This window comes from Benincasa hispida, chromosome 4, assembly GCF_027475165.1.
Source record: "Benincasa hispida cultivar pf3 chromosome 4, pf3_genome.v1.1, whole genome shotgun sequence".
In the NCBI taxonomy this organism is placed as follows: domain Eukaryota; kingdom Viridiplantae; phylum Streptophyta; class Magnoliopsida; order Cucurbitales; family Cucurbitaceae; genus Benincasa; species Benincasa hispida.
In genome coordinates, this window is record NC_143481.1 from 4,397,711 (window position 1) to 4,419,016 (window position 21,306).

The 21,306-nt window shown below is 33.4% G+C and overlaps 1 protein-coding gene and 1 pseudogene across 1 annotated transcript; both read right to left on the bottom strand.

Annotated features, from left to right (window-relative positions):
• Positions 1-112: 112 nt before the first annotated feature.
• On the bottom strand, positions 113-925 carry LOC120075520 (B3 domain-containing protein At2g24670-like). Its single transcript, XM_039028991.2, has one exon. It carries the CDS (start codon positions 878-880, stop codon positions 128-130), a length of 753 nt encoding a protein of 250 aa, XP_038884919.2. The 5' UTR covers positions 881-925; the 3' UTR covers positions 113-127.
• Positions 926-2,494: 1,569 nt separating this feature from the next.
• Positions 2,495-21,084, bottom strand: LOC150036416 (uncharacterized; annotated as a pseudogene).
• Positions 21,085-21,306: the final 222 nt, after the last annotated feature.

Below are 21,306 nucleotides of genomic sequence, written 5' to 3' on the forward strand. Positions count from 1 at the left end.
ACTAGTTCAGTTTGATCTTTTGTTTTTTATTTTTAAAAATTAAGCCTAAAAAAGTGACGTCTATATACTCCTCTATCGTCTAGATAGAACCTTCAAATCTCGATACATAGAAAAGATTGAAACAGAGTTAAAGGAGATGTGAGAGTTTAACAATGGCGAAACAGAGACGGTCAGAACTATTGATTCTGAAGCTCCAAAGTTGAACGAAATCCCCACTTCTCAAACCATTTTCTTCCACAAAACAATTCCAATTGTTCATCAAACAGTAATCCTTACCACTCCCAATCTTCCATTTCTTCAACCACATGGAGCTTTCTCTGAGAAAATCATCCACAATCCCCACTTCCATTCCCTTCTTCTTCTTCTCATTCTTCCCCTTTTCTTCATCCAAAATCTTTTTCTCTTCTTCCCTCACAAATTCCCTTCTCACCTTCTTCGCCGGAAGACTCAATCTCCCATTGTTTCTGTTCACATCACTCTCTTCAAGTTTCTTTTGAATCACCAATTCGATTTCGATTCCGCCATTTCCCACAATCCGATCTCTCATCGCCGCCGGCATCTCCGGCGGACTCTTCCCTAACTCCATTTCCTTTCCTCTCGACTTCCTCCTCTGTTTCTTCGTCGGAGATTTCTTCCTCTGCTTCGGCGTCGAAGATTTCTTCCTCTGCTTCGACGTCGAAGATTTCTTCCTCTTCCTTTTGTAGTAGCCACCGTTCGCGTTGGCCATCGCGATCATAATCGTGGCCACCTCCATCATGGAAATGGAGGCTCCGTCATCGTCAGGCTTGGATTCGACGCTGCTGGATCTCTTCCTCCGAGGAATGTTGACTCCATTGATTTCCCCTAGCCGAAGGCCTTCTTCAATCATCCCCATTACCATTATTTGAAGTTGAAATTTCCGGAGAAATTAAATCAAGAAATGGAGTCGGTGTCATCTGTTTTTATAACAGAGTATTAATGAAAAATTATGAAACAGAGTATCATACTAAGATTCTCTTATTTCTTTTCAGAAAATAATTTTCCATTTATTTCCAATATATGATATACTGTGTAAATATTTTTAGAATTATTCTATTTATAAAAAATTTCTAATAAATAAAAAAAAATATGAATATCTCATATACACATTCTCTCTCCTTTTATAATTTATGTTTATTTAATTTATTACTCCCACTTCCTTTAATTGATTTGCAAAAATTTTTCATGTTGAAATATAAAATCAATGTAAATTATTATTATTTTAGGCGAAAGCTAACTACAAGAAGTAAAAATCCACAAAACCACCAACTCTCTAGGTCAATATTATGATTTTATATACCATAATTATTTAAAACTATTTGTTGAAGTTTTTTTTTAGTATGTTAAAGTTATATATTAAACAAAATTTAAATTGGTCAACAAAAAAAAAAAAAGGTGATTTATAGAATTTGCCATAAATACTCTGTTTTTCTCAAACGAAACAGAGCCATGGACTCCAAAATTCCATTTCAATATCTTATCATCCTAAGATTCTCTTATTTCTCTAATTTTTTTTTTTAATTGTTTTGTGATCTGCAATTTAAATCCAAATTTTCTCCATCTGAATATATCAAATATATCACAGCTGGACTCAATAAAATCAAATAAAATCATAATATCTCACACACAATCTCCTTTTACATACATACACATTATAATGAAGTTAACATCCATGATAAAAGTTAAATGGTTACAAATTTTAAAATATAAGAACTAAATTGTTACATAATAAATGGAGAGTACAAAGACTATCTTGTTAAATTTATAAAAATTTAAAGACTAAATGTGAATTTTAATAAAAAATTATGTATTAGTAAAAACTATTAATAACTAAATAATTAGAAGTGAAAATAAACCTATCCATAATATGTATTGGTGATTAATAACAAAATAATTAGATGAAATTGCAGAATAAAACAATGAAAGATCAAAATAAAATAAAAACATATTAGAGACTATAAAGGAACAAAACGAACATCATATTTTGCTGAGTTCACTGATTTTTTATATAATAATTAGTATTTTATCCTCTCTGAACTATGCCCGAAGTGATAAATTAATGTCATATTTAATTAGAATATTCAATAACACTCACATGTGTCGGGTTTAACCAAGGGGAAAAGTTAGAAATGGGGAAGAAGGATAATTTTTGATAACTTCACTGTATTTCTTCAATATCAGTACCAATTATTTTCAATGTCGGTTGAAAACCGACATTGTACACCATTTTCAATGTCAATTTAAAATAGACATTGTACACCATCTTCAATGTCAGTTTTTACTAAATTTTTTCAATAATTGTCCGATTTTCTAATATCCCATTTTGTAAATTGTCTAATGCATTTTGTCGGTTAAAGAGTTAAAAACGACATTAAATGTCTCGTTTTAGGTTAGGAAATGTCTATCATCGTATTTTATTAAAAAATATATATAAAAAATAGTTTATTGTAATTCGTGTCTGTTATATTATACATATCTACCGTTCTGCATGGCAAGTCAACAATATTTCTCTTCCACCCATAACCCAAACCTAAAAATATAACAAAACACAATAATACACATAAAACTAAATATAAAATTACCTAAAATACAATAACAAACTTCCATAAAACTGTAATAAAACACACTTCTATAATAATTTTATCCACAAACAATAATTAGTACTTCTAATCCATTCTATAAGTACTTAAAAATATGAATAAACACACTAAACAACATTTGTATATCGATAACACACTTCCATAGAACAGTAATTAAAACTATCATATCCAACACTTATATGGAACCATCGGCCTCTCTAGAACTACAATTAGAAATACCAAACACTTCTATAATATTAATAATCATTTCTCACTTCACAAATATCAATTAGTACTTCCATGAATACTTACACCAAATACCCATAAAAGAAAATTATACACAAATCTTCCAATAAAAGATCATGGTTAGATAATAATTTGTCTATCTACAAACAATGATTAGTATTTCAAAGTCATTCTAAACTGGCATATTTTACTCAAAACTTGTCAAGATTCATTATAAGCTAGCATTTATATTTTGTTAAGACAAAAAAAAAAAAAAAAAAAAAAAAAAAAAAAAAGTGCATCCTTATACAAATCGGTCAACAAAACTTGCCCATTGTGTTCAAATTACATCAACCTCTCAAAACTACAAAACTCGTCAAGATTCATTCTATGCATTTTTTGTATTGAACTACAAAAAGAAAAAAAAAAGATAAACACAACCTAAGTTTACATCATTTATTAAATTATAACTAGTATATAAAAATAAATAATTTATGTTCGAGGCTAATAATGGGAGTACTAGGATTATGTACTATTTCGTGTATGTACTTTTGCACATAGTACCTACATCCTATAGAATCTAATTAACGGAGGCATTGCATGTGAAGAAGTTTAAAACAATTATTTTTATGTTTGAACAAACACAATTTGTTAAAATATGAATGCAAATTTACCTTTATAGGTTTTCATTTTGGAAAAAACCGATAGTGCTGGAGATTGTGCTTGGCTTGCCATGTTTTCAGTCTACTAAATAGTTTGAAAACATTAGCCAAACATAAATACTTGAATTAAGAGCTAAGAAAGTTCAGTTACACTTACGTATTTATAACTCCATGAAATTCCTCTTGAACCTTACTTCGAATAGAATCCAAAACATAAACATAGTTTTCTTGAAGATTGCTTACAATCAATATCCAATGATAACTATAATAAGCAACAATTTTGAAATATTAGTATGTGTATACTGCAAATTAAAAATAACTAAAGAAACTGTCATTTACTTACCCTATGCTATATGGAATAAGAACTAATTGGTCCAAAGTAGCCAATTATAGTTGGTTGGCTAAATTTCTAGATTGAAGATCTAGAGACTTTACATATGGTGATCTTTTTGCTTGGTCAGTTATAAAAAACTTCTTGGTAATATCATTGTCATCCCAAAGATACCTAAACAAAGCAAAAGTTATTATTTAAACATGACAAAAAAAATATACATGAAGATTGTGAATCAAGATGAGTAATACTTGCGCAATATATGTCAATATACACATATAACCAATTTCAACCATACTACAATAATGGATTAGATCATCACGGTCTAAATAAACAAATTTTTCCTTTCCAAATATGTGCTCGTTCAAATTGATACGAATCATGTCTACATCGTTCATGTTCTTTATGGCATGTCCATTCAAGAGCTTGATGGTACCATTGGTGTTCGTATATTTGGAGAAGTACCCAACACTCTTAATTGTTGAATGCTCCTACCATAATCAAAGTTACAAATTCAAAGTACAAAAAATAATAAATAACCAAACTCATAGAGTGAAAAAGAGGCATATTTTTTTCTTGTCAACCATAATTACAAGTTCACGAGACCATGTTATGAAGTTGCCTATCGTTTGATTTAAAGACTCTATTTTTTCCTTCACAATAATTGGTATTAGAAAATCTTCTCCCATGACAATGTTGAAGGAACTCGACTGAGGAGAACCTTGAGCAGAAGCGGATCGACCAAATTCCATAAATTATTGAATATAAAATTTACAGTAAACATACAAATAGATATGTATTTAAATTAAATTACAGTATGCTATTAAACGAAAATGAGTTTCAAGAAACCTAACCTTTGAAGAATCTTTCTTCGTGTATTTCCCTTAAACAGTCACGAACAACTTGAAGACCTTCTTCAAGATAGATCTTGAACCAAAACCAGACACTACCACAATGCTACCTTGGTATTCTCAGAGTGAGAACCCAGGAGTGGTGAACTCTGACTATTTTGGTTTAGAGGGAAAGTTTAGGTGGAGGAGGAAGAAGATTGAGAGCTTTTTCACATGAACACTCAAAGATACAGAACCTTTATGTAAACTTTTTCTCAATCGTTCAATACCAACGTTCATTCAGTTGTAAAGAAAGAAAAACTATTTTTCTTTTATTCTACTTGCCATAAAAACATAATCACCCCACTAAAGTATGTGGAAAGAAAAGATGGGGAAGGGAGTTAACTCCCTTCCATATTAATCAAATAATAATAACATAATATAAATAAATATGATAACTAACTTATCATATTATATTTATATTAAATTATATGTTATATCAAATATAACATAAAACCTATCACATAAAACCTTCTCTATTATATGACATTTAATATAAATCTCATTTATATTAAATTTAACAACTATGAATTATATTCATAGAAATTATAGTTGAATCTCTTTCAAATATTTATTTCCCCCCATTAAGTTATAATGTATCAAATACATTATGACAATTATATCATGTATAATTGAAACAATTGAATTACATCATATATAAATAAATCCCTCCATTAATTTGAACAATTCAAATTAATCCAAAAACTGATTCTCAACTAAATCCTTTTGAGCTACCAAGGGGACCTCATGGACTTGTAGCTTGAAGCTCCAACGGTATGTCTTTCCTAGGGCCAACCTAGAAAGAAAGAAAGAGGGTCTCTTTCTTCCTTCTCCTATTCCTGTCCTTCCTGCTGCTGTTGATGGAGAAGCATTGAGTAAGGCAAGAAGTCAAGACATTGTTAGCTAAAATCTCTGCCTTGACTTGAGATCGGGGTACTATCAAGTAAGGATTGCCGAAGGAGATGGGCCGAAGACCACATGTGTAACAAGGTATGGCTCCTTTGAGTTCTTATTCGGACTCACCAATGCCCCCGCCACATTTTGCACTCTTATGAACTGGGTATTCCAGCCTTTCTTGGACAAGTAGAGCATAGCCTTGCCAAGGCTGAGGTTGAGGGTTCAAGTCCCTCCTTCCGCTCAAGGCTTCGTCGTTTAGTGGTAACGAGTAGAGTGCATAAGCCCCCTTAGAAATAGGGGCGAGCAGCAAGCAGCCCCTTGTTTGTATAGGGTTCCAAACCAATCAACCTAATAATAAGAAAGAGGCTTCCCGTTTTGTTTTAGCGCGCAGTGTACTAGTGAATAGGAAAAGCGGATTGAGATTACTAATGACGGATGGAGGTTGAGTCTCGAGCATGTTCGGTGCCTCGCCCTTGTCTCCTTCGCCTACGATTGCTTAGAATGGTCATCCTATCGATTCAGAGGCATAGGTACTCCCTCTCTAGCCCCCTAACACACTCGTCGAGACGAAATCAACCTCCCACCATAGAGAAGAGATCTCGACGGGCTAAGCCTGATGCAAATAGACCGAAAAAAGAAGAGTTGGTCGATTCTTTATAGAGTACGGAGTTGCGTCAGCTGTAGATATAGACTAGGCTAAGGGACAGACTGAATCTCTTCTTCTATTCTCTTTACTTACACCTTACACTTCCGCTGAGTCTAACGAGGCTCAGGTGCGGAGCCTTCCACTGTGGACCGAGACTACGCAAAGGTAGAACACCATCGAAACTTCGCTGACTTTATCATAAACCTTGATTTCGCTACGCTCAATAAGAACCCGGAATAGCGGAAATAGGTTCGTGTTCCGCTTCCAAAGTTAGTCGTTCAGATCGGAAAATAGCGTTGATTGAGATGCAGCTCTTTGATCTCCACTTGGGTCTGCAGTTTCACTCGTTGCCGAAGACCTTGAAGCTGCTCTACCTTTCGGCATTGCAAAAAACTTTTTACATAATTAATTAAACTTTTAAATTACATTATTCACCCTCTGTTAACTGTCGAGCACTCCACTACAGACCTGTTGGGGTTGATGCCCTAAATCTCGTAGGGTTCTATAGTTTTTAAACCTTATATGAACAAACATTTCAGTGATTAATAAAATTTGATATTTTATTCACTCTGTCTATGAAATATATGATATTTTAGTTGCATTAACCACAAACCAATAAATTAACATCCATGGTTATCATTGTAACTCAAACATGTATGTGGAGACATACAGGTGGATCATGTTTAAGTGATAATCTAAATGGTATGTAGTATATGGATAAGGCTGGGTACCTTATCCTGGTGACACTACGAGTATGGCCCACTTTGTAGGTGTTACAAATGTTGTAAAGTGCAATAAATGATCTAATACTGATCATTCATCTATTAGACATGCGAGCGAGGATATCCTATACAAAGAAGTTTGTATAAGACCGAACCACGAAATGTTTAATCTCATTATATAACGTCGTTCGTAATAAAGACTTTCATTTCACTAGGATGACCGTAGGTAACATGACCTTAATCCTGAGTGAGTTGTGAACTTCTGCCTATGAGGGCGGTCCTTTGATTTGCATGGGTGAGAGTGGCTAGATCGACGAATCAACAAGCCTACCATTTTGAGGATTCGTCTGATTAGGGAGCTGGAAAATAAGCTACACAAGATGGAATTCACTCCTTACCCGAAGCAAGTAGATAAATTGCTCCCTTAAGGACTAATTTTGGATCTTGAACAATGTGGCGCCACACCCTCTCTTGGCTCGATAGAGGTTTAGTCATAGTGGGACTATGATCTATTATTCATTAGAGGGATCAGTGGTACTTAAGGAGTTAGATGTAACTATAGGGGCAAAACGAAAATTTGGCCCAGATGTACTTACAAGAGATTTGTGAAGGGTCATCATAGTATAGATTGGTTATATCCAATGGACACAGAAATATATTTGTAGTGCGAAGAGTGCAGTTGTCGGTCTTTAGTGAAGTGTCTGACAATTAACAAATGGTGGATAATGTGATTAAAGAGTTTAGTCAGTTATTCACGTACCGTTGGAGCTTTAAGCTACAGGTCCATAAGGTCCCCTTGGTAGCTCAATGGATTTAAGTTGAGAATCAGTTTTTGGGTTAATTTGAAATGTTCAAATTAATAAAATGAAACTTAATTATATATGATATAATTAAATTAAATCAATTATATATGATATAATTGTCATAATGTATATGATACATTATAGTTTAATTAGAGGAATAAATATTTGAATATGATTCAAATATATTTTCTATGAATAAGATTCATAGTAGTTAAATTTAATATAAATATGATTTATATTAAATTCCATAAAATAGAGAAAAAGAACTATGGTTTATATATTGTATATGATGCAATATTAAAACTATAGGTTATAAATATAATATGATAAGTTGGCTATCTTATTTATTTATAATTATTAATTATTTGATAATTAATTCCCTTTTTCTTTCTAACCACCCTTAGTGGGAAGTTAAACAGTTTTTATGGCAAACTAGAATAAAATAAAATTTGATTTTATTGTTCCAGAGATCAGTGTTATACGTGAAGTCTTCTACACGATTTCCTTGAGAGACTATAAGATTAACTTAGAAACTCTATGCGATAGACTTGATCGCCTACACGATTGAACGAAACTCTATGTGATAGTGCTTTTCTTCTTCAATTATCTTCCTCCTTCAACTCTAAAACACCTTCCTAACCAAAATAGCCAGAGCCCACCACTCATGGGTTCTCACATCGAGAATACCAAGGTAACTAAATGGTAGTGTCCTCTTTTGGTTCAAAAGTTGTGTTGTTGTATGCTGCTGTTTGAAGTGTTCGTGCTTGATCAAGGTGTTCGTGAAGGTTCGAGGGATTAACGTGAAGAAGAGTTCTTCAAAGGTATATTCTCTTAAACCTTGTTTCTTATTTAGAAAGCATGTTGTAATTTATGTTCTGATGCATAATCTGTATTGTTGACTGTAAATGTTTGTTTCAATCGAAATGAGATTTGGACGATCCGCTTCCGCTCAAAGGTTCTCTGTAAAAACGAGTTCTTTCAAGACCAACAGCTGCATTCTTCACACTACAGATATATTTCTGTGTCCATTGGATATAACCAATCAATAATATGATGACCCTTCACAAATTGCTCGTAAGTACAGCTAGGCCAAATTACCGTTTTTCCCCTATAGTTACATCTAACTCCTTAAGTACCACTAATCCCTCTAATGAACAATAGATCATAGCCCTACTATGACTAAACTCTTCTTGAGCCAGGAGAGGGTGTGGCACCACATTGTTCAAGACCCGGAATCAACCCTTAAGAGAGCAATTTATCTACTTATCCCTACTTCGAGGAAGGAGTTAGTTCCATCTTGTGTAGTTGTGTTCCCAGCTCCCCAATTAGATGAATCTATAAAATGGTAGGCTTGTTTAGTCGGTGATCTGGCCACTCTCACCCATATAAATCAAAGGACTTCCCTCATAGGCAAGAGTTCATAACTCACTGAAGATTCAAGTCATGTTATCTATGGTCATCCTGGTGAAAGGTAAGTCTCTATTATGAACGATATTATATAATGAGACTAAACATTTCGTGGTCCGATCTTATACAAACTCCTTTGTATAGAATAACCCTGCCGTATGTCTAATAAATGAATGATCAAGATCAGATCATTTGTAACACTCTACAACAGTTGTAACACCTACAAAGCGGGTCATACTCGTAGTGTCACCAGGATAAGGTACCCAACCTTATCAATCTACTACAGACCATTTAGGTTATCACTTAAATATGATCCACCCGTATGTCTACCCATACATTTTTAAGTTACAAAGATAACCTAGGATGTTAGTTTATTGGTTTGTGTTAATACAACTAAAATATCAAATATTTTATAGACAAAGTGAATATATCATATATTTTATTAATCACACAATGAGTTTGTTCATGCAATGTTTACAAACTATAAGACCTTACGAGATTTAGGGCATCAACCCCAGCAAATATCTATCAGTACTTTAACAGTAGGACATGCCACATCATCATTAAACACTATAGGTATTGTAACAATATTATCTAAAGATCCTGTAGCCAAGTGGCATGGTGTTCCCTTAACAAATTTAAAAGAACAAATGTGATGCATGGTTAAGCACACTATGATTAAAATTTAAAGCTCACAACAAATACAATTACTTCCAAACTTTCTTTAGGCATCTTCTTCATATTCTCTTCTTCAGATGCACTAAGTGCGACACTTCTAATAGACAATCTAGTTTAATGAGATTGTTTGCTATGGGTTTTGTCTCTTGATACTTTGACACGTTGAACATTCTTTTCATCAGAGGCTCCTTGAGTTTCTTGGCTCATTATGGACTTTGCTTTTACTAACTTGAAATATTGAGAATGGGAAACGAAATCACCCACTCCTCTAACACGTCCCCAATGTTCATCCATACCCAATGCTTAGTCAAAACATCTTCACCTTCATGTACTTTAGTTAATTCATCCTGTAAAACGTATTACAATTTTCACATAATACCTAAGTGTAATAATTGTTGCATAAGAACATGGTGGTCATGCGATTTAAGTCTGTAAAGTTTCAACACTAAAATTTAAATGTTTGATTAATAGCCTTCAGGTACTTTAATTTCTAATAATGTCTTACAAAAGCTCAATTTCTCAGCTCTTGATAATGTATAACATGCTAGAAGTAAAAAGATTTTTTTCTCTCCCACTTGAAGGGCTAACTCTTATCTAATGTTCAACTCCACTAAATCTATTCGAGTTTTCATTCCATCCTTCGTTTTACCAAGAATATCAAGCAATGTGCCAATAATATTTGCACACACATTCTTTTCAATGGTCATCACATATAAACAATGTCACACGTCAAGATACTTCCAGTATTCTAGCTAAAAAAAGAATATATTTTTTTCTTCCAATAAGTTGAAGGACTATCTCCACTGTTATTTTCCTTGATAATTTTCTTACCAAATGAATATTGATACTTATTTGTTTCTGCAAACTCCAATAGCATCTCTAAACGACAGGTACCCTTAACCACCGTAACGAAGGAATGAATCTATTAAGTGGGAAAAAGCCATTCGTAAGACCTCATTCATTCATCTCTTACCCGGAAAAGGCCTCTGCTAACTAATGTCAACCTCTTTCTCTTGTTTATTGTATTATTACTCTTCCACTGGAAGATTTGGTTAGACTAATTGGACAACTTTCAAAGGCGACTTTGACCTACTTCGAATCTCCCCTCTCTATGGGCATTTGAATAGGCATATTGAGAAAAGATTATATACATAATATGGGTGCGCTGATTTAAACACTAAGAAAGTGGAGTATATATGACTTAGACTAAGTAATATTTCTTCCCCACTCAATGGTTCTGAAGCAAATTCTAATTTTTGTGTGCCATTAAAAGCTTTATTTTGTTTCCTATATGGATGATGACGTGGTAGAAACTTGCAATGCACGAGATATGTCATCTTCTTCCCTTTTGGTAAATAAGTGGATGAAGTTTTCTCTCCACAAATTGGACATGCATGATATCCTTTAACCGGGCAACCACACAAGTTTCCATAGGCAGGAAAATCATTAATGATCCATAATAAAATAGCTTTAAGCGTGAAACATTGTTCTTCATATGCATCGTAACATTCCATCCCATCTTTCCAAAGTTTTTCAAATCATCTACTAACGGAGCTAAATAAACATTTATATCATTTACCGGTTGTTTAGGACCAGATATTAGTGCAGTAAATATATAAAAAAAAAAAAATTCTTCATGCACAACCAATTATGTGCAGCCTCAAACATTTCAATTGTGTCATCAACATCAACATCATCCTCATTAATTTCTTCTCTCTCACTAGTAGACACATTTTCATTCTTTCTCTTAATCGGTAATGATTCACCATGAAAAATCCATGTCTGATAACTTTGATCTATATCATTAAAAAAATAAGTAATCTCTTATTATGTTCACATTTAGAGTCTTTGCATTCACACACTTCAAATATGGACAACTCATGACATTCGATATATTTGAATGTTGTAGATCATTTTTAATAAACATCTCAACCCCTAAACCATACTCAGTTGACAATCTATTCATTTTCATCCATGACTTATCTATGATTGTAAAATATGCGACTTAGTCTACAAAAGAGACAAACAATAACAAGGAAAAAATGTGTAACCTTAAGCTTGTAAACTTAACAGTAATCAACAATAAAACCTAAAACTTGTTTATATCAACATGAGAAAAACACAAAAGAACACAAATAAAATATTTTCAAGACTAAAATATAACCCAAGAAAATGTTCTATAAGCACATTAGCCACCAAATAAAAAGATGATAGCAAGACCATCAAACAAGTTCATATTCATGAACCAATTTTCATCTCAATACTTTAAAATCTTATGAACCATAATCGACAACAATACCTAAATTAGTTTATATTAAATTTTGAGATAAACGCAAAGGAATAACACAAATAAAATATTAAAGGCTAAAATATAATTTTAAAAAATGGTTCTAACATACACTCGAACCACACCAAGCAAGACTATCAACCAAGTACATATTCTTGAACTAATTTCATTCCAATATTTCAAAATTTCAGGAAACTTAATCCTTGGAATAAAAATAAAATGAATGAAATAACACTTGAATCATACTAAGCAAGCTTAATCAACCAAATAAGACTAAATTAATTCATATATAATTAAAAACAATGGTTTTATTATACACTTGAACCACACCAAGCAAGACTATCAACCAAGTACATATTCTTGAACTAATTTAATTCCAACATTTCAAAATTTCAAGAAGCTTAATCATTGAAATAAAAATAAAATGAATGAAATAACTTTAAATTACTAAATTGAAAATAAATATGAAAAAAAATTTTTACCTTTGGAGCAAACAAACAACTCAAACAACCCACAAACTTGAAGAGATCTGAATCGGAGCTTGAAAAAATCTGGGGAATGCACAACACCAGTGAGCGCCAGACCTTGCGACCAGAGCTAAACCACCATGCCAATGATCGGGTCAGAAGACCCACGAGTAGATCAGGCAAATAGAGGACCGGATCGAAAAAGCCCACACCACAATTAAATAAATCTTGTATGTCCATATTGATAGATAAAACTAACATGCAGTAGAAAAAACAGAATCAATAAGCACTACAATTACACTTAATTTTAGTTTATAAAGCATGCTAAAACAGTTTTGCTGAAAAGAGGGTTTCATGTTAGAATACCTTTAATGAACAGTTGAAATTCTTTTTCTCCTCTACAAATTTGATCTCCAAAACACCAAAGGACCATCACAAGGATCTTCTCTACTATCATCTAAATTGGAATGAGAGGTGGAATCTCATAATTGAGGTCAATTGTATTAAAGAAGATAAGAGTTTGGAGAGAATTTCTAGATAAAACAATTTCAACTTGCATGATCCTCTAAAACTGATAAAATCAGATGTATTTAAGCAAATTAATCATGCTAGCATTTTAATTTTAGCTTAATGACACCTCAAGAAGTTGATTATGAGTGGGCTAGTTGTTTCAAATAGGTGAAACCACCCCAATTAGAAAGGAAAAAATTGGATAATTCCACCCAAACTGAAATTTTCCATTTAAAATTCAATTTTTAATTTAATTCTTTTTTTTTCACTAAAATTAAAAATAAAATTTAAATTGAATTTTTTTATTTAAATAAATAATTAAATAATTTTAATTAATTAATTAATTAATTATTTAATATCAGATATTAAATTAATCAAACACCTAATTTATACATGAATCCTATTTATGTAAGCCTTCTATTCTCTCCGATTTCGTTTAATTTAAACAAAATTAAAAGTTTTAATTATATCGAATATAATTAATCAAACCCTAAATTGAATTTGAACACTTCAAATTCAAAACCCTAATTCCGAATTTGAACATTTCAAATATCTCAATTCATTATTCCAAAATATATTTTAAAAGCTAGTAGAGGGACCTTATGGATCTATAGATCATGAGCTCCAACGATTTAAGATTAATTGGCTAAACTCTTTAGACCGAATTAAACAATATTTTTTAACTATTGAAACACACCACTATAACTCGATAGTTGTATACTCTCCTCACTTGTAGATATATTTCTGTCCATTTTTAACCATAAAAAGTAAGTTGTTCCTTCACAGGTCATTCGTATTTACAGCTAAATCAAAGTTATCGTTTTAACCCTCTAAATACATCTTGCTCCTTAAGCTCCCACTGATCCTCCATTTAAACAATTGGTTTATAGTCTAACATATAAACTATGACCCTCTCGATCATGAGAGGGTAGAGCCCCATTGTTCAAAACCAGGAATCAACGTTTAAGAGAATAACCTATCTGCTAACCCTAGTCGGGTAAGAGTGAATTCCATCTTGCAAAACTATGTCCCCAACTATCTACCCGGTCTTATCCCTAAAATGGGAGGCTTATTAAGCAGTGCTATTGGACTACTCTCACCTATGCAAATCAAAGGATAATCCCGTATAAACAGGAATTCATAGTTATCTCAAGATTAGATCGAGTTACCCTAGGTCATTGAATTTAAAATAGCCAATTTTAACAGTAAACAATCATTATAAAGAAAAATGACTATTTCGAGGTTCGTTCTTATGCAAACTCATTTAATAAGATGTCTCATTAACATGTCTTCACATGAATGATTTTTGGGATCACATTATTTGTATCAGTATAAAAAATGGACCGCATCCAATAATGTCACAAGGATGAGGTACCCAATCTCATCCATATACTTATAGACCATTTTGGCTATATACTAAAACTTGATCCTCTTTTATAGACCACTTGTGCAGCCACACTACTTCTTTAGCTGCTTTGCATACAGCTACATATTCTGCTTCCATCGTGGAGTCAGCTATACAACTCTATTTGATGCTTCTCCACACTATAGCTTCTCCATTAAGAGTGAAAATGATCCTGTCGATTTCCTAGAATCTACATTAGTCTAAAAATCAGAATCAGTGTATCATGTAAGGATCAAATCCTTAGGTCCATACACAAGCATATAGTTTCTCGTTCTCTTGAGATACTTGAGGATGTTCTTGATACCAGTCCAATGACTGTGTCTAGGGTTAGATTGGAACCTATCAACGATTCCAACTACAAAGTATAAGTTAGGACGTGTACACAACATAACATACATTAGACTCCCAACTGTCGATGCATATGGAATTCTTTTTATTTCGTTAACTTCTTGAGGCGTCTTAGGACACTGCTCCTTCGACAAATGAATTCCATGTCTAAAAGGTAACATACCCTTTTTGGAATTTTGCATATTATATTTTGATAAGATCTTGTCAATATAAGATGCTTGAGATGATGCTAAGGTTCTGCTCTTGTGATTTAGAAAAATTTAGATCCCAAGAATGTATTGAGCATCTCCCAAATCTTTCATTTGGAATTTTGATGCTAACCATCTCTTTACGTCAGTAAGTAAACTTGTCTCATTCCTAATGAGCAAGATATCATCAACATAAAGGATCAGAAAAGCTACAATTTTGTTGACTATTTTCTTGTATACATAAGATTCGTCAACATTCTATACAAAGCCATAAGACTTGATTGCAGTGTCAAATCTTATATTCCAGGATCTAGAAGCTTGTTTTTACCCATAAATGGATCTTTTAAACTTACGAACTTTTTGTTCTTGACCATGTACAATGAACCCTTTGTTGGGATTGGTATCTTAATTCTCCCGAAGTCTCGTTGTTTTGTAAATATACACATTGTTTAATGAATAAAATAAGTGTTATTTAATTCTGGCATTTACTCATATCAATAAATAAAGCTACTTGGTTATTTTATGTGAACTTAAGCATGTATATGTGATATACAAGTGGATCATGTCTTAAGTGATAACCTAAATAGGTCTGTAGTATAAGGATTAAGGTAGGATACATTTCCTGGTGACACTACAGATATAGCCCGCTTTGTAGAGGTTTGCAAGTGTTGTAAACTACTACAGATGGTAGATCCTGACCATTCATGTGGAGACATGCAAGCGGGGGTGTCCTATACAAAGAGTTTGTATAAGACCTAGACCACAAGATGATTAGACTCTGTATATAACACCGTTGATACTAGAGACTTGCATCTCACCTAAACGACCATAAGTGACACAACTTCAATCCTAAGTGTTTTGGGAACTCCTGCCTTTGAGGGCGGTCCTTTGATTAGTATAGGTGAAAGTGGCCAGATTGCCAACTTAACATGCCTACCTTTTTGGGGACTTGTCTGATCTGGGAGCTAGGAACTCAATCCACAAGATGGAATTCACTTCTTTCCCGAAGCAGGGATAAGTAGAGAGATTGCTCCCTTAAGGGCTGATTTCGAGGCCTGAACATAGTGGCCACAACTTCTCTTTGGAAGAGAAGACTCAGTCATAGTAGGACTATGACTTATGTTTATTAGAGGGATCAGTGGTACTTAAGAAGACATATGTAACTACAGGGGCATAACATTTATTGGGCCAGTTGTACTTACGAGCGATCTGTGAAGTGTTATCGTACTGCTGATTGGTTAAGATGAACACATAATATATCTGTGGTAAGGAGAGTTCAGCTGTCAGTCTTTAGTGGAGTGCCTGACAGTTAACGAATGGTGGATCCTGTGACTAAAGAGTTTAGTCAATTATTCACGTACCGTTGGAGCTTCGAGCTACAAGTCCATGAGGTCCTCTTGGTAGCTCAATAGATTTAGTTGAGGATCAGTTCTTGGTGTTGATTTGAAATGTTCAAATTGGCAAGAGGTATCTTGATTATATATGATATAATCAGTATGATGTATGAGATACATCTAGTGGAGGATTGATATAAATGAGATTTACATTAAAAACCATGGAATAGAAAAAGAACTATGGTTTATATGTTTCATGAGACGAAAAATTAAAACTATAGGTTATAAATATAATATGATAAGTTGGTTATCATTTATATTTATAATTATATTAATTATTAGATAATTAATTCTTTTACTTTTAGTAACCAAAGTAGTGGGTGGTTATTGGATTCATGGTAACCGTGAGTTTTAAAGGAAAATGGTTTTCCTATTTTGAAAAGAGGTTTTAAAAAGGCTAAAAAGTTTTCTTTGAGTTTTCTCTCTCACACAAAAGAAACTCACGGAGTTGTCAAGTAAATATAGATTTACTAAACGACGACTGGGCAAGGTAAACGATCGTGCAGTGGCAAGCTAAAAGATCGTGCAGTATTTACTAAATGATCGCATAGTTTTACTAGATGATCGCTTGCCCAAAGTAAACAATCGTGTAGTATCTGTAGGCGACAGACCGAGTTAAATGATGAGCTAAATGATCGCATAGCTTTTCCTAGACGATCGCTTAGCTTTATCTAAACGATTGGGCATCGACCTATACGATAGGTCTCCGCCATCTCCCACTTGCCCAATCATGTACACGATCTGTGTTTCCTCATTCGTCTGCCTCATTCCAAGTCCGAACAATGCCCACCCTCTTGATTCTCACACCGAGAATACCAAGGTAGTCTTGTTGGTGGTGTCAGACTCAACTCGACACCATCGAGGTTTTGTGGAGGCCATTCATGGTGCTGTGGAGACCATTCGTGTTGCTGAGGAATTCGTGGCCGAGACGATCGTTGAGGACGAGCATGAAGTGTTCGTGCTATGTTATGGTCGTGTAGATCGAGCGTTCGAGGTTGCTGTTGTTCGAGCGGTCATGTGCAAAGGAGCGTGGAGATGCATCTTCACATGTGCGTAGAGTTTGCTTTCTATGTATTGTAGTTTTTCATTCTGTAATTTCTCTGTGAATTGTATAACCACTTGTTTGAAGTCGACTGTAATTTTCATTGTTCATTCATGATTGTGATTTAGAATTATCTTTCTTCTACTGCTAATGAAAATCTCGAATCTGATTTCCTTCACCCTTTTGGTTTAGACATGAAAATACTTTCATCAAGATGGTCATTCAAGAAAGCTGTCTTGACATCCATTTACCATAATTGATAGTCATAATATGCGAAAACGGATAAAAGTATTCTGATTGATTTTATCATGGCAACCGGAGAGAAAGTCTCTTCATAGTCAACCCCCTCCCTTTGAGTGAAACCTTTTGCCATTAGTCTGGCTTTATAGGTTCACACCTTGCTAGTTTGGTCTCGCTTTCTCTTATAGATTTATTTACAACCTATAGGTTTAACCTCATTTGGTTGATCTATAAGTTTTTAGACAAAATTGAAGTACATTGACTCCATTTCTACGTCCATGGCTTTTATCCACTGTTTCCTATCAACATCATCTATTGCCTATTTAAAGGTTAATGGATCCTCTAGGCCATCATCAAGTATGATGTCCTGAGATTCTGTTAAACTCATGTACGTTTAGGCTAATGAACATCTCTCTCACTACGTCAAGACATTCTCAACTCTTGAGAACGATGTGATGGGGCAACAACTATTGTTGATGGACCAGCTTGATCAACAACTTTTGTTGATTTGTCTGTAGTATCTTTGAAGGAGGAAGACAATTGAAGAAGAAGACTATCATATAGAGAAAAAAATCTCAATCGTTTAGACTGTAAGCCTATTGTATATGCTCTCTCAATCTATTGTATAGATTCTCCACAATTCGTGTGTCTTCGATATGAAAATAATAAAATCTTATTTTATTTATTCCATTTTACCACAAAAACCAACTAACCTCCCACTAAGGTGGTTAGAGAAAAAAAGGGATCAATTATCCAAAATATTTATAATATAAATAAATATGATAACCAACTTATCATATTATATTTATAATCTATAGTTTTAATATTGCATCAGGTACAATATAAATTATAGTTCTTTTTCTCTATTTTATGGCATTTAATATAAATCATATTTATATTAAATTTAACAACTATGAATCTCATTCATAGAAAATATATTTGAACAATTTTCAAATATTTATTCCTCAAATTAAACTATAATGTATCAAATATATTATATCAATTATATCATATATAATTAAATTCCCTCTTATTAATTTGAACAATTCAAATTAACCCAAAAACTGATTCTCAACTAAATCCTTTTGAGTTACCAATGGGATCTTATGGACCTGTAGCTTGAAGCTCCAATGGTACGTGAATAATTAATAAAACTCTTTAATTACATTATCCACCATCCGTTAACTGTCAGACACTCCACTAAAGACCGATAACTGCATTCTTCGCACTACAGATTTATTTCTATGTCCATTAGATATAACCAATCAATAGTACGATGACCTTTCACAAATTGCTCGTAAGTACAGCTAGGCCAAATTACCGTTTTGCCCCTGTAGTTACATTTAACTCCTTAAGTACCACTGATCCCTCTAATGAACAATAGATCATAGTCTCACTATGACTAAACCCCTCTCGGGCCAGAAGAAGGTGTAGCGTCACATTGTTCAAGACCTAGAATCAACCCTTAAGGGAGCAATTTATCTACTTACCCTGTATCGGGGAAGGAGTGAATTACATCTTGTGTAGCTGAGTTCCTAGCTCCCCTACCAGATGAATCCCCAAAATGGTAGGCTTGTTGAGTCGGCGATCTGGCCGCTTGTACCCATACAAATCAAAGGACAGCCTTCATAGGCAGGAGTTCACAACTCACTCAGGATTAAGGTCATGGTACTTATGGTCATCCTAATGAAATGAAAGTCTCTATTATGAACGACATTATATAATGAGACTAAACATTTCGTGGTCCGGTCTTATACAAACTCCTTTGTATAGAATATCCCTACTCGCATGTCTAATACATGAATAATCAAGATCAAATCATTTGTAGCACTTTACAACATTTGTAACATCTACAAAGTGGACCATATTCCTAGTGTCGCTAGGATAAGGTATCCAACCTTATCTATATACTACAAACCATTTAGGTTATCACTTAAACATGATCCACCTGTATATCTCCACATGCATATTTAGTTACAATGATAACCGTGGATGTTAGTTTATTAGTTTGTGGTTAATGCAACTAAAATATCATATATTTCATAAACAAAGTAAATAAAATATCAAATATTATTAATCACATATATATTTATTCATATAAGGTTTACAAACTATAGAACCCTACGAGATTTAGGGCATCGAACCCAACAGCATACCCCAAAAGAATTGAGGTAACTGAGCATAACTCATCATCGAGCGAACCATGTCTAACAAGGTTCAATTTCTCCTTTCTGCAACACCATTTCGTTGTGGTGTTCCAGGTGTTGTGAGTTGGGATTGAATTCCATGATCTACTAAATAGTTCTGGAATTGGAAATCCATATTCTCACCACCTCGATCTGATCGAAGTGTTTTAATTATTTTTCCTAACAAGTTTTCAACTTCAGGCTTAAATTCTCTGAACTTTTCGAGAGTTTTAGACTTGTGACTCATTAAATAAATATAGTTATATCTCGAATAGTCATCAACAAAATTGACGAAATATTCATATCCACCTTGAGCTTTTACATTCATTAGACCACAAAGGTCTGAATGTATAAGTTCTAGGGTTCTTTGGCACGAAGACTTTCTTCGGTAAAAGATCTTTTAGTCAGTTTTCCTTCAAGACATGATTCACATGTTGGTAATGAAATGTCTTCCAACTGATTTAGATGATCGTTTTTTACCAATCTCTCAATCTTGTTGAGATTGATGTGACCAAGTCTAAGGTGCCAAAGATAGGCATTAGAAGAAATTTTTTGTCTTTTATTTTGAGTTTCTACCATCTTAAACATCTCTATATTTAAAATGGCTTTTGTTTCAGTTGGTTTTAAAACATACAAGTTATTTTCAAGTCTAGCAGAACAAATATGAACACCTTTTGAAAAAACAAACAATTCATTGATTTTAAAAGATACTTTATACATATTTTCTAATAGACAAGATATAGAGATCAAGTTTATTTTCATTTTAATATACATTCTTTAACAAAGTGAAAGATTCTCCAAAATATAACTTGATGTCTCCCATTGCTTCAGCTGAAATGACTTCACCTGTTCCCACTTTGAAAGTCATTTCATATTCTGAGAGTGTAGTACAAGAACTAGTTTCCTGCAGAAAAGTGCAAACATGGTTAGTGGTGCATGAATCTAATGTCCAGGTTAAGTGAGAATTTTTAACTAAATATGTTTCAGTTACAAGTAAATCTGATTTACCTTGATTTTCGTTTTCTGCTCTCTTTTCAGCCAGATATTTCAGGCAGTTGCTTTTCCAATGCATATCTTTTCCACAATGAAAACATTTTCCTTTAGAAGCCTTGGTTTTCTTAGCAGCAAGTTTCTTCTTCCTTTTTCCCTTCTTTTTCATTTGGATACTTTTATCTTTAGAAGAGGAAGGGTAGACTTCTTTTTATCTGAAGGCTTCATTCCCGACGATGGTCCCTTCAAAAACTTTTTCTGTGAAACAACATTTGCTTCACTTTCTTTTAATTTCATCATCAATTGGTAAGTCTGGAGTTCATTCAATAGAGTAGTTTGGTTGTAATTAATCTTATTCATTGCAATATTAGTTCGGAAGGTCAAGAAGCTC

Bases quoted from the DNA above. Each gene is read 5' to 3' on its own strand.
- LOC120075520 (XM_039028991.2), bottom strand. From the start codon at position 880: ATGGTAATGGGGATGATTGAAGAAGGCCTTCGGCTAGGGGAAATCAAT.